The sequence below is a fragment of the Eublepharis macularius genome, chromosome 1, assembly GCF_028583425.1.
Source record: "Eublepharis macularius isolate TG4126 chromosome 1, MPM_Emac_v1.0, whole genome shotgun sequence".
In the NCBI taxonomy this organism is placed as follows: Eukaryota; Metazoa; Chordata; class Lepidosauria; order Squamata; family Eublepharidae; genus Eublepharis; species Eublepharis macularius.
In genome coordinates, this window is record NC_072790.1 from 123,689,079 (window position 1) to 123,701,666 (window position 12,588).

The 12,588-nt window shown below is 42.9% G+C and overlaps 1 protein-coding gene across 2 annotated transcripts in view; it reads left to right on the forward strand.

The window, feature by feature from the left end:
• The window catches only part of PHACTR2 (phosphatase and actin regulator 2), a 92,332-nt gene that overhangs the window by 49,841 nt on the left and 29,903 nt on the right, over positions 1–12,588 (forward strand). For both annotated transcript variants that reach the window (XM_054982826.1, XM_054982832.1), the window contains 2 exons: positions 1,735–2,278; positions 9,950–10,149. In XM_054982826.1, the coding sequence (XP_054838801.1) occupies positions 1,735–2,278; positions 9,950–10,149 (744 nt within the window). The remainder of the gene's footprint in view (positions 1–1,734; positions 2,279–9,949; positions 10,150–12,588) is intronic.

Here is a 12,588-nt window from a genome sequence, read left to right on the forward strand (position 1 = left end):
TAGCAACTTAAAAGTAACTGAGGTGCCAGTGGCCTTGTGGGAATGCAGCACTTTGTGCATCAGATTTCAAAGGTAATTTTTAAAAATTATTTTTTATCTTTAAACAGCTAGATTTCCATAAATAGTACTGGGAACATTTTTGTTCCCAAACTGTAGGTAAAGAGACTCCCCAGCTCTATGCCTGTCTCTTCATGCAATCTGTTGATGAGCTGATGTGCACATACCATTTCCAGTTTCTTAATTGTGGTTAAGCAACAGAATGAACCAAGGGATCACATACTCTTCTTCCCTGCTTGTACCCGACTGGCCTTTACCATGGTTAAGACTTACATCCGCGCCAGTATTAGTCATAATTAATGGTATTGATCTAGGATCCCTCTTTAAGCAGGGTTTGCTAACCAGCTTAAATCCTGGGTAAGCAAGAACCCTGGTTAGCCTTAACCAGGGCTGTGGCATTTTTGCCCCCTTTGGTGACCTATATATTGCTGCCTCCTTGATTTGCTTAGTGTTCCCTTAGATTTTGCTGCCACTAAAGGCTTTTGCTTTAATTCTTTCTCAGTTTTGACTTATAGTATAGGATGTCTTAACCATAGATAGCAATATGACAGAATAGTTGGTGCATGGGGGTGGCTCTGATGTTTAAAAGAGAACCTTTATTCTAGATAAAACTGGTGTTTTATTTAACCAGAAAGAGTTTATTTATAATTACATATGTGTAACAGTTTTACAGTAGTTAATTAATAAACATATTTGTTACAGAAAGGTTCATAAGCATAGTGGTTTCAAAAATAGGTATATATCTTTAAATGTTTCTCTGGAGAGCCAAGATTTGAGTCCAGTGGCACCTTAGAGACCAACAAGATTTTCAAAGTATAAGCTTTCAAGACTCAGAGCTCCCTTCTTCAGACACGAGTCTAATTCTCAAAAGCTTATACTCTGAAAACCTCGTTGGTCTCGTAAGGTGCCACTGGACTCAAATCCTGCTGTTCTACTGCAGACCAACATGGCTGCCCTCCTAAAACTATCCATAGACCCAGTCACAAAGATTGATTTTACAAACAGTTGCCACTTAGGCTAAAAATATCCCCAAAGAGCAGAAAATGGAATTGTCTGAGTTCCCAGAAGCAGAAGTGCACTTGCCGCACATGCTGATTTCATCCATAAAGAAAACACACAGACTTCTGCTCTCAGCACTTCACCCCTAAAATAACTCTCTCCTCTCAGCCACGCATCACAGTCATCCACACAGACTGACTGCCCACACTGACCGAACTCTCTCTCAGCACTCTGACTAATCAGCACTTCACTTTGACCCCTAGGGCACCCAATCTCAGCATGTTTCACTCACATTAATTAGCAGAAATAATTAGCCCCACATTAATTAGCAGAAATAAAATGCACAAACTATTTACATGGCAAAAATTACAATGGCTAACATCAGTGTCAATATTGAAGGAAGGACAGAAGGCAATTCACACTCCAGAGAGGAGAGAGGAAGCCCACGATCCTGTATCCTGCTCTCTGTTGTTAACCATGGTTAAATACGTTTGCTCACTCCAAATATTTATGTCCTTACTACATGTAAGTATTGTGAATACTGCTTATTTAGTTTCCAGTTTTTGCTCCAATACAGAAATATGCATATGAAAATTATAGAAGGTAAACAATTTGTTAACATGAAGTACAGTGTTTAAAAAAAAATTGAGATGAAGTGTATGTGTTGTTTTGTTCCAGCTAGTTCCTCCCATGTAAAAAAAGTGCAAGCTTCCAAGTCTTCTTCGTCTTCTTCATCAACATCATCTCGCCCCAAAACCTCTAAGGAGCTATCATCGACCAAAACAGGCAAAGGAACTCCCAGGGATAAGAAAAAGGTGGGGAAACAGGTAACTACACGAAAACCTGCAGATGGGGACATTTCTTCTGGCTCAAAATCAGCAACAGACAACTTAGAAACCAAGGTAGAAGCCTCTAATCCAGAAGAGACTTTCTGCATTGCTCTTGAAGCTGAAGAGACAAACCAGCCTAGTGCAGTTACTGTTCCTCCCCCTCCCCCTACTATTCCACCTCCTCTTCCTCCATCCATACCATCTCCAGGCTCTCAGCCCACTGGTTTCTCAGACACACAAGATGTGCCCATTAGTAACGAACTAGGCCTGTCTGTTCCTGGCACAGATTCTAATGATGTTCTTCATATGAAAACTGAAATAGACTGCGAAAGCTACTTGAGTCGTGCTGCTACAGACAATAGCCTGGAAATTGGGGGAGAAGACACAGAATGGTAAGGCTATGTGTTCTGTTAGTTATGATAATTTGGAACACAGTACAGTCAGATTTTGGGGGGGATAGTTGAAGAATTATTATTTTGAAGTATAAGCATTAACCTGAATCTTTCAAAATAATTTAAATTGTCTTGACTCTCAAATCAGTATCAGTTTTCAAAATAACAAATCAAGGCTATGCAGATATTTGGTAATACATTTCTTCTGATCTGGCCTGGGCATTTATACGAGCTGGAAGCCTTTCTGAAGGTGAAGATTGAATGAAGAAAGCATGTCAGGGATTATAGTTCTGTTTTAAAACAAGATGTTTGATCTGGTGGCATCCCAAATTAGCAGACTGTCCTTGATTCTCTGACACTCCATTTACTATTTTTAAAATTCATACTGCCACCTTTCATTCAGATGATCCTCAAGGCGGCTTGCATACATTGGATTATATACAATACGAGTCTTTCTTTACTCAACAACCCTTCAATTTCTGGACAGGGGCAGTGGACGGAGTGTCCTTCCACTTATGTCTACAGTCCTTGGGCAGGATGGTGGGAAGGAAGATCCCTGCAGCTGTTCCCTCTTTGGTCAAAGGCTGGGGCTTTCCTAAAGATTTCCTTTGTTGGTCAATGGCTAGGGCTTTGCAGTTCTTTCTACCAGGGAGGGAGTGAAGCCACCCAGAGATCTTTGGATCTTTGGCCAGTGGCAGTGAACAGAGGTTCTAAGGATTCTGGGGAATGTGTCCACGTCCTCAGTGGCCATTTGAGAGAAGTGGGCAGCACAACCCAGGAGGCTAGCTGAAACAAGCTACAAGTCAGCAAATGGAGTCATCAAAGGACAATGAGAAGTGAAAGCATTTCTTTGAGGGGGATGTTCCACCAGTGCCTCTTACTTCTCTTTAACTTTACATGAGAATAGGATTCTGAATTTTTCCTTTAAATGCTCCTGGGGCTGTGGTTTAGTGATGGTGCATCTATTCTGTGTGCAGATGGTCCTAAGTTCAATGCCCAGCTGGCATCTCCAGTTAAAAGGATCAGGTAGCAAGTGATGTGAAAGACCCTAGAGAGTTGCTACCAGTCATAAGTAGACAACAAGTAGTGTTTTCATATGTTCATGTCTGTGATATGAAAGTATGTTCAAGTAAAAATGAACATTTCTTTCAGGTTAGGCTTGCTGTGTTTTGTGCTCATCAGAAGCTCACTATGTATTCTGTGCTCAAAAAACTTTCCATGCTCTGTATACAGAAAATCTGCATTTTCACTCTAACTCAATTGCTTAATTCCATTGTTGACAACACAAGGCCAGCCAGCTGTTTCTGTTTTCTAAAGGATTTTCCCCAGAAAACAGATTTCCCTGAATGATTATATAGAGTTATGAAGAGTGGAGGAAAACCTTGGTGGGCTGGATATGGCTTAAAGCATCATTTTGACTGTCCATAATGTAGATCAATAAAAAGTTATGCCCATGCTGTCACCTTGGGTAGGTATATTCAATATGCATATTATGTATTGAATACAGTATCTTGGTTTATTTTTGTACCAAATTTTGGGGTGGGAGGGGATAGTATGCTAAATGATGGCAAACAGTAAGATGTAGGCAAGTGGATATTCTCAGAATCCATGAAGGAAGATCTGAGGCACAAATGTTTAGCTCTTTAATGTTAAAGTCTCCTGTAGGTCCTGCCCTCATAATTTAAAACTCTCTACCAAGTTCTGTGAGAAATTTTGCACATGGAATTGTAAAATGTAAAGAACTTTGCCTATAGTTGTGTTGTTAGTATATAAGAGAACATATGCTGAAGAAATACTGTGCTAGTCTTCAAGTGATTTAGTACTTGGGGAATAACCATAATTTCATTGTCAGTCTTCTGTGTAATTCCACATGGGACTGTGCATGAGCCAGCCTGCTGATCAGTAGGTTTCTGTAGCTTTTACATCTGTAAAGGGGGCAGCCCCCCACAAGAGCGCCAGTGTGGCTGTATCCTGCCCAAACAGCCCATGCTCTGGGAGGGGCAGCACCCCACCTTCAGTTTCTCTTTTGCCACCGATCAGAGGGGAACATTTATTGCAAACTTGTAAAGTATAGACCTTCCCATGTTGTCGTTGCAGCAGATCTGTGGAGAAAAAAAAGAATAGAACTCATAAGATCATGGCTGATAAAGCCTTATTTAAGAAATGCATGCTATGTGGCACCAAGGCCCATGCAGAGAGAGCCACATGGCTGAAAGCAGTTCTACAGGAGAGATCCCCCTGCAGCTCCAACAGCCTGGCAGCAAAATCATCTGCTTTGGATAGATTGACTACTTGGACCTGATGCAGTTGGCTACCTCAAATCCGAGAACAGTAGACCCATCAGATCTGACAACTTCAAGTTGGATCTGACAACATTCTAGATCCAGAAACCCCTTGGAACCAACATCAAGAGCTTTGTAATCTTCTCCAACACCAGGTGGATCTCTCTTGGATGCACAATCTGAGAGGTTAAGATCCCCAGTGGCTAGTGGTCTGGCTCATAGTGCCCCCCCCCCCAAAGACAAGGACTAAATTGAGGCACTCAGTCAAGCAAAAATCTGATCACCATTGAAGAGACGCTGAACTCGAGCCAGTTACAGATGACATGGAGATCATCAAAGCACCTTGCACTATGTCTGCTCATTCCAGGTCACCTTTGCTGTATTTGTAGGAAGGGCCGGGGTGGGTGGGTGGGGGGGATGGCAAATTGATCCACCTTCACTGTGATCTGGCTGTTTTCAGCTGTAGCTGCAGATCTCATCAGGAATGTTGTTCCCATAAATGTCCGACTTGGTACCCTCACTGCATGCCTCTAGCAAGCTGCACTGACTGGGAGAGCCAGTTTGGTGTAGTGGTTAAGAGTACAGGACTCTAATCTGAAGAACCAAGTTTGATTCCCCACTCCTCTGCTTGAAGCCAGCTGGGTGACCTTGGGTCAGTCATAGCTTCTAGGAGCTCTCTCAGCTCCACCCACCTCACAGGGTGTTTTGTTGTGGGCGTTAAGTTGTCCTGAATATAAATTGGATGATGATGATGAAGAAGAATCATCATCATTATCATCATCATCATCTCCTGGCCACAGTCCATTGGATCCAATACAGTCAAAGGCTTGTTGATGTCCTTCCTAAGGGTTCCCATAAAGATCCTTGATAGCTTTTCATTTCTTGGCGTCAGATGTTGAAATGAGTGCCCCAGATTGGAGTGCAAGCATGCCATCAGACCTGTCCCCAGATGAGAATGTCGGGATCAGGGAACCCATCTTACTAGCCAATGATTTCAGATTATATGCTGAACAAATATTGCGGATGGTGAAGTCATTGGATATAGATGTCTCCTCAATGGAGTCCAAGCCAAAGGACAAGATCCTTCAACACCTATATTCTGGGAAGCCTTCTACCATTGCTTTTCCAATGATTGAGTGCTTTGTTGAGCTGATGTCTACCATCTGTGAAAGACCAGTGTCAATAGCAAGCACATCAAAGAAGGCAGAGGGCAAAGACTGCTGGATGGAATGTGGTGGACTCATCCACTACAGGCCTTGCCACTATTGTCCTCAGGAGACATGCTAAGCTGCATTTCATCACATTCTCTGTAGAGACAAGGAACCGAGTGGAGGACATTACCCTTCCAGGGCCAAACCTTGTTTTCTCAAAAGACTGGTGAATATGTGTGCCAAAAGAGCAAGGACTGTCAGACAATCATTGCCCTATGGTATCTATCCCCTACACAATCAACAGGCTTCGGAGCATATGGCAAGCAACAACAATACAGAGGGTGACAGTTCCAGTACCAGCCAGACTATCAATTCCAGCAATATCCTGATCACCGCTCATTTCAAACAACTTCAGCTCAGCATTAGAGAATGAAGTCTTCCCATAAAGCAAGTCAGGGCCAACAGGCCCACACTTCCAAGAATCAGCCTCAGAGCTAGAAGCAACTCTTCTGACTAGAGAAGAGACAGCCAGTGGTATTCGGAGAAAGGTTCTCCCATTTTACACATAGCCAGAAGTCCATTACTTCAGACTTCTAAGTCTTGAATGTAGTTAAAAACTATTATAAAATTCCGTGTCTGAGTACCAGCTTACCAGAGTTAGCCATGGAACTCAGCATTACTTGAAAATGGGGCTATCCAATGCATCCCCAAGAATGAATCTAGATTGGTGTTCTAATTTAGATTGGGGGGGGGGTAGATAAGAAGAATGGGAGGTTTAGGCCTATCCTAGACCTTAGAGACCTCAACAAGTTTGTGAAGGTATGGAAATTCAGAATGGTCACATATACACCCCTGGTTCTACAATTACTACCCCCAGGGCCCTGGTTCATGGTCCTAGATTTACAGGACATATATTTTTTTTCATGTGTCTATGCATAGAAAGTTTTTGACATTCCTCTTTGAGGGACAGGTTTACTAGGTATTGCCATTCAGCCTGGCCACAGCCCCAATAAGTGGTGGTCACGATTGTCTATGTAAGGAAAATGGGCTGTTCAATTTCTCTTTATCTGGATGAAACCAATTAGGCCTCATTATCAACTTTAAAAAGTCAAAACTGATCCCCTCCGAAGAGTGGAGTTTATAGGAGCCAGATTAGATTCTGTTCAGAACAAAGCCTTCCTCCCTCAGGAGAAGGCATGCAATATAAAAACAGTGTCATCTCTGCCCAGTTGAAGATTCCGATTGGTATTAAAGATTCAAACACAGCTCAGTCTTTATTGGCTGCAAGCACAGCAATTACATCCCTAGTGAGGCTGAACATGAGATAATTACAAATTCGGTTCCTATTGGTGCTGTACACTCACAGGCCAGGAAATACTCCATCCCAAGCACAATAACAAGATCGCTGGGATGGTGGCTAAAGGACACTCACATGTTTAAAGGGGTAGAGTTTGGCTCCCCAGGGACTGATGTAATGATCACTACCAAGGCATTGCTAGAGGGATCGGGGGTCATACTGTCAGCATACTTCAGCCCATGGCATCTGGCAGGGGAAAGAAAGATATTTACATATCCGTGTGCTTGAACTATGTGCTATACATTACACCTTTACTTCATTCTAAGATTTGGCAAACAACAAAACAGTTCAAATACTCACCAATAATTGCACAGCCATGTTTTGCCTAAACAAACAAGGGGGTACAATGGACACCGAGCAGAGAGTCCATGCAGATCTGGGACTGAGTCATTTGCCATGGAGTGTCTCTTCAGGCTGTTCACATTGCTGGCTCATCCAACATCATAGCAAACAGATTGAGCTGACTAGGAGCTACCAATCATAAGTGGTTATTGAGAGACTGTTACATCCTACCTGTGTTCAGGAAGTGGAGTTCATTCAAGGTGGACCTCTTTACCACAAGCAAGAACACCAAGGCTATAGTGTTCCGCTCCCGGGGAGGCACGGACCAAAGGTCCATAGGAGACACCTATGATCTGAGATAGTCAGGGACACTATTTTATGATTTCCCACCTCTTCCCCTGATTCCCAAAGTGCTCAGCAAGATGGCACCCTTTTGGCCTCATCAATTGTGGTTTCATTGGTTGCTGCTTCTAGCCAGGAGTTGGTATATCCACTTGCCAGTATGCCCAGACCTCTTGCTCTGTGGTCAGGCGAGACATCACAATATCCTCCAACTGAGACTCACAGTATAGCAAGTCTTCCCCTAGAAGTGAGTTTCACAGATGGAGTTACAGAAATTATTATGAATGCCAGAAAGCCAAATTCCAGACTGTTGTATGCTAGAAAATGGAATAGGTTTGAGACCTGGGCACAGTAAAGAGGGGCCATACATCACTCTTGTCCTGTAGCCACAGTGTTAGAATACTTGTTGAACCTGAAACAGCAAAGACTGTCTATTTCATCTGTCAAAGTTCATCTGGCAACTATATCTCTCTTCCATGCCCTGGTTGATGATAAGATGCTCTTTTCCTACTACACACCTAAATTGTTCCTTAAAGGTCTCAACAGTATGTTCCCACTGGTGTCACCTATAGTGCCACAGTATTTGCTATCATTAGTGCTTTCCAAATTGATTGTAAAACCCTTTGAACCCTTGGCTACCTGTCCTCTGAATTTCTGGTCCCTGAAGGTAGCATTTTTTGGTGGCCATTACCTTGGCTAGGTGGGTCAGTGAGCTGGCCATGCTGAGGGTGGCCCCTCCATTTGTCAAGCTACGTCCAGAGAAAGTGGTACTTTGGCCTAACTTTCCATTTCTCCCCAGCCCCAAGAGGTTGTACTTCTGATATTCTTCACCTCACCTCCCTCAGAGGTAGAGAAAGCCCTTCACATTGCAGGATGTACATTGGGCAATACTATTCTACATGGATCATAGTGCTCCTTTCAGCTCAGACGTTCTGTTGTTCCTGTTTTATGCAAGTGCGAGGAAAGGAACTAGGGCTTCATCCCAGACCATTTCCAAATAGGTAGTAGGAGTGTGGGATCCAAGTCCAGGATTCAGAAAAATAGCTGGATTTTAGTTGATCCAGCTAAATCCAGCTTTCCTGGACCCCAGAACAAGACCCCCAAATAAATCTGGGTTAATTCAGATAAACCCAGGAATCACAGCTTCAGCCTCTTGACTGGCTGTTTCCCCTGGCACTGACTGTTATTTTTCAAGGGGGGGAGAAGGGAGGAAGAGTGAGTGAGGAAGGGGGAGTGAGTAACCAATCCATTGTCTGCCTAGCTCCTGTGAGTGACACTTAGTTGAGCTTTTCTGAATTTCAGGAATCTCAGATTCTTTGGAGGTTGGTGAAACCCAGATCTGGATTTGGGTAGTCCAGACAATTAGGTTATATTATAAATTAGCCAACTTATTTTGTCTGGGGAGGGAGGGAGGTAAACACACATTCCACGAGGTCTCAGGCATCTTCTACAGCCTTCATTAGAGGCGTTCCAATACAGAACATTTGCAAGGCAGCAGCAGGATCACCCGAGGACACCTTCATAAGGCTTTGTGTTCTGGGTGTCAACACCAAGAGAGATGCTGCTGTGGGCCAAGCAGTTCTTTAGTCTTATTCCTATGAAGAAACTCGCCACCTCTTATGGTAAGTAGCTCGCTAAACTCCCAAGTCAGGACGCACAGAAGACTGACTGAAAATAGGGTGGCAATTACCTGTAACTGTTGTTCATTGAAATCATCTGTGCAGGCACAGTTGCCCTCCTTCCTGCCCACTGAGCTCTTCACTACTTGCCTTGGGGGATGCACAGGCCGTTTGGACAGGAAACAACTCTGGGAGGGGAGGGCGCCCCCTTTACAAATGTAAAGCTACAGAAACCTACTGATCAGCAGGCCTGTGTTTGTGCAGTCCCATGTGTGCCTGCACAGAAGACTTCAATGAACAACAGTTAAGGTAAGTGCAACCCTGTTTTCTTCCTCAAGTAACTAAGCATGAGTCAAAACTCTTTTTCATCCATAACTAAATCTAGCAAAAGAAATATTTTATATTTTTCTAATATTTTATTCCTTTTTATTTTCTATGTATGAATGACTGGCTTTCTATTGTTTGCTTTCTATGTATTTTTTTAAATACTACTTATTTTTTAAGGACAAGATAGCCTGACAAAGTGCCTCTCATCTGCATGCGTGGTTGTGATATGTAAGCAGTCTCATTGTCATGTTTCAGTAGAGTTTGCATTGATGCTATAGTTTGTTTGTTTTTTTAACAAAATGGATCATCAGTTCTGCTAACAATGAAGAACAGGAAAAAGAGAGCCCTGGCCCAGAAAGTCCTGAACTGACAGATGAATCTTCTGAAGCCTTGAACACTCAAGAAACTGAAAGCAGCAAAGAGAATCATACCAGTGACTCAGATTCAGATGGGCCAATACTCTACACGGATGATGATGATGATGATGAAGATGATGGTGCAAGTACTGAAAGTAAGTTGCTGTTAGTCACTTTTGCAACTCTGCCGCTTGGCCAAAGGGAAAAAAATTACGTTTTGTTTTGAGACCCTGCAACTAGATTTGACAGTCTGATCATCTTTACGTATGACAGCTAACCCTCATAACCTTGTAAAATTAAATGATTTGATCTATGCTTCTTTCTGATTGATTTAGAAGTTACCCTAGAGTCACTGGTGTACTCTGTTTAGAGGGGTTATATGAAGGAAAATTACAGTTTTGTTAGTTTGGCTGATAAAGCATTTCACACGTTTTTGAAGCACAGCTGATGTTTCTTATAAAGGATGCCGTATATCTCGAGATTTACAGAGCCTCTGCATCTCTTCGGCTTATAATTGCCATACTGGTAATTGATAGTAACTTATTTATTTATGACATTTTCAGTCAGCCCTTTCCCAGTGTATGCAAGGCAGGTTTAAAATATATTTTAGCATGCCTTAAAACCAAGTCCAACCACAAACCAGAATCAGTACCAGCCCCACAATCCATTCAGCCATCAGCTCAAAAAGCTCTACAAAAGAATTCTGTTATACATTGGCTCTAGAAATTCAGCAAAGTAGAGGTCTTTGTCATATGCTTCAGAAGGGCATTACACCATATGGGGACAACCACAGAGAAAGCCCAACAAGAGCCAGTGGCTGTCCTCACCTGCCTACAGAAGGAAGGAACTAGTAAAGCTGGGTCTAAGGAGCAGACCTACCACACAGGTGCGTACTGGAAGAGACAGTATCCAGATTATATCAAAGGTGAGAGTAGTCTTAGTGCAATTCTTTCTATTAATCTCAGGGTTTCCATCTTTCTCTAAGCTTTTAGTGGTTCATAGTCAGGATCATTAAGACTCAGATTTGTGGGACTACAGTGATATGCATACACAATAGACTTAGTTGTTCATTTGCACTCAAACATACCAGTCTTAAGAACACAGAGAAGAAATTGGCAACGCTTGTCATTGTGTTTGTGCTGCCTTTCTTTCAAGGGTAAGATGTAGAATTCAGTCTTGCATTTGATGCAATACAATCTTATCATGAGGTTGTCTCTGCACTTTCATCAGGAGAAACGTAAACATTCATTCTTCATCCTCTAAGAATCGAATCATGGCAGCTGGAGCCAACAGTGTAGCATGGTTGTTGCTCCAGCAACGCCTGAAGGTCAATCAAGGCCTTACATCTTTTTTCAAGGAGGTAGAGATACGGGCCCCTCCCCTCCAGGGACAGGCTACCAGTACTTAAAGATGCCAAACCTGGGCCCATTCTGCATGGCACACTTTAAGACAGAGATGCTGAGCATTCATGCCAATTGGTGCTGAAATGGCTTGGGGTCCCATCATTCTGCACTGCACAACCTCGAGGTGTTTTAGCGTCTGCTGACAAGTTGAGATGTATCTGTTTAGAGCTGCATTTTGTGGGCACATCATTTTTGGTTTTATTTTTTTCCTTGCGTGGTGACATTGCCATGTTGGAACCCATCTCCCCCCGTCCCTGTATTTGCTGATTGGGTTGTCCTGTGCCCACTGGAGAGGCAATTGGTGGCAGAGTTCTGGGGGAAACCATGTATTTTTCCTGCTGGTTCCACTCTCATTTATTTTTTTTAAAGCCAAGCCAGGAAATGGTTAAAATGCTGCTGCTTCATTCCCTCTGGGCTTCATTCCCTCTGGGCAGCTTCCCTGCCGCTTTGTTTCCAAACAGCAGCACAAAACTCTTGGTTTTTTTCTCTTTGGCATCAGCAGAAGCCTGAAGCATGCTGAGGCGGGGGGGGGGGGGAAGCAGCCATTTAATTCTTTCCTGACTTTTAAAGCCAGGGGGATCGTGCAGTAAAGTTACAATGTTACAACCCATTCCTGATATTTGCAATGCAAACAAGTGATTTTTTTAATGCCTGAATGGATCTGTAGAGAGAGAGACTAAGCTAATTAGGCACAAAGGCTTGGATTTTTTAAAAATAACTTTTTTTCTCTGCATCTCCTGCACTCAATTGTAATCAGGAAAGGAAACTTCAGATCATGCTATCTGAGAGTTTTGCCTAGGAACTGATTCGCATTGAGGAACTTCAGCTGAGAACCATTTTTTTGGAAGTTTTTTTCCTCACTCAACACAAACTGCTGCAGCTGGCAGCTTGCAACCGATCTCCCCAGCTAAGCCTGAGAAGGAAGCTTTTAACCCTGCATGTGCCTGATTCAGCTTGCCTGAAAGAATACCTTTTAAACTCCAAGATGAGCAGTCCCGGTTCATCAAATCAAAGGAGCGTGAGTACATGCAAGCCCATTAAACCTAGCCCAGGAGGGTTTAGTATGCCTTACCTAAACTGGAATAATTATAGCTGGTGGCTTACTGCACTAAGAAATCAGCTGCAAATGTACGAAGCTGCTGATCCATTAATCAAAGATGTCCCAGCAGATCAAGAAGAGAAAATTGTCTT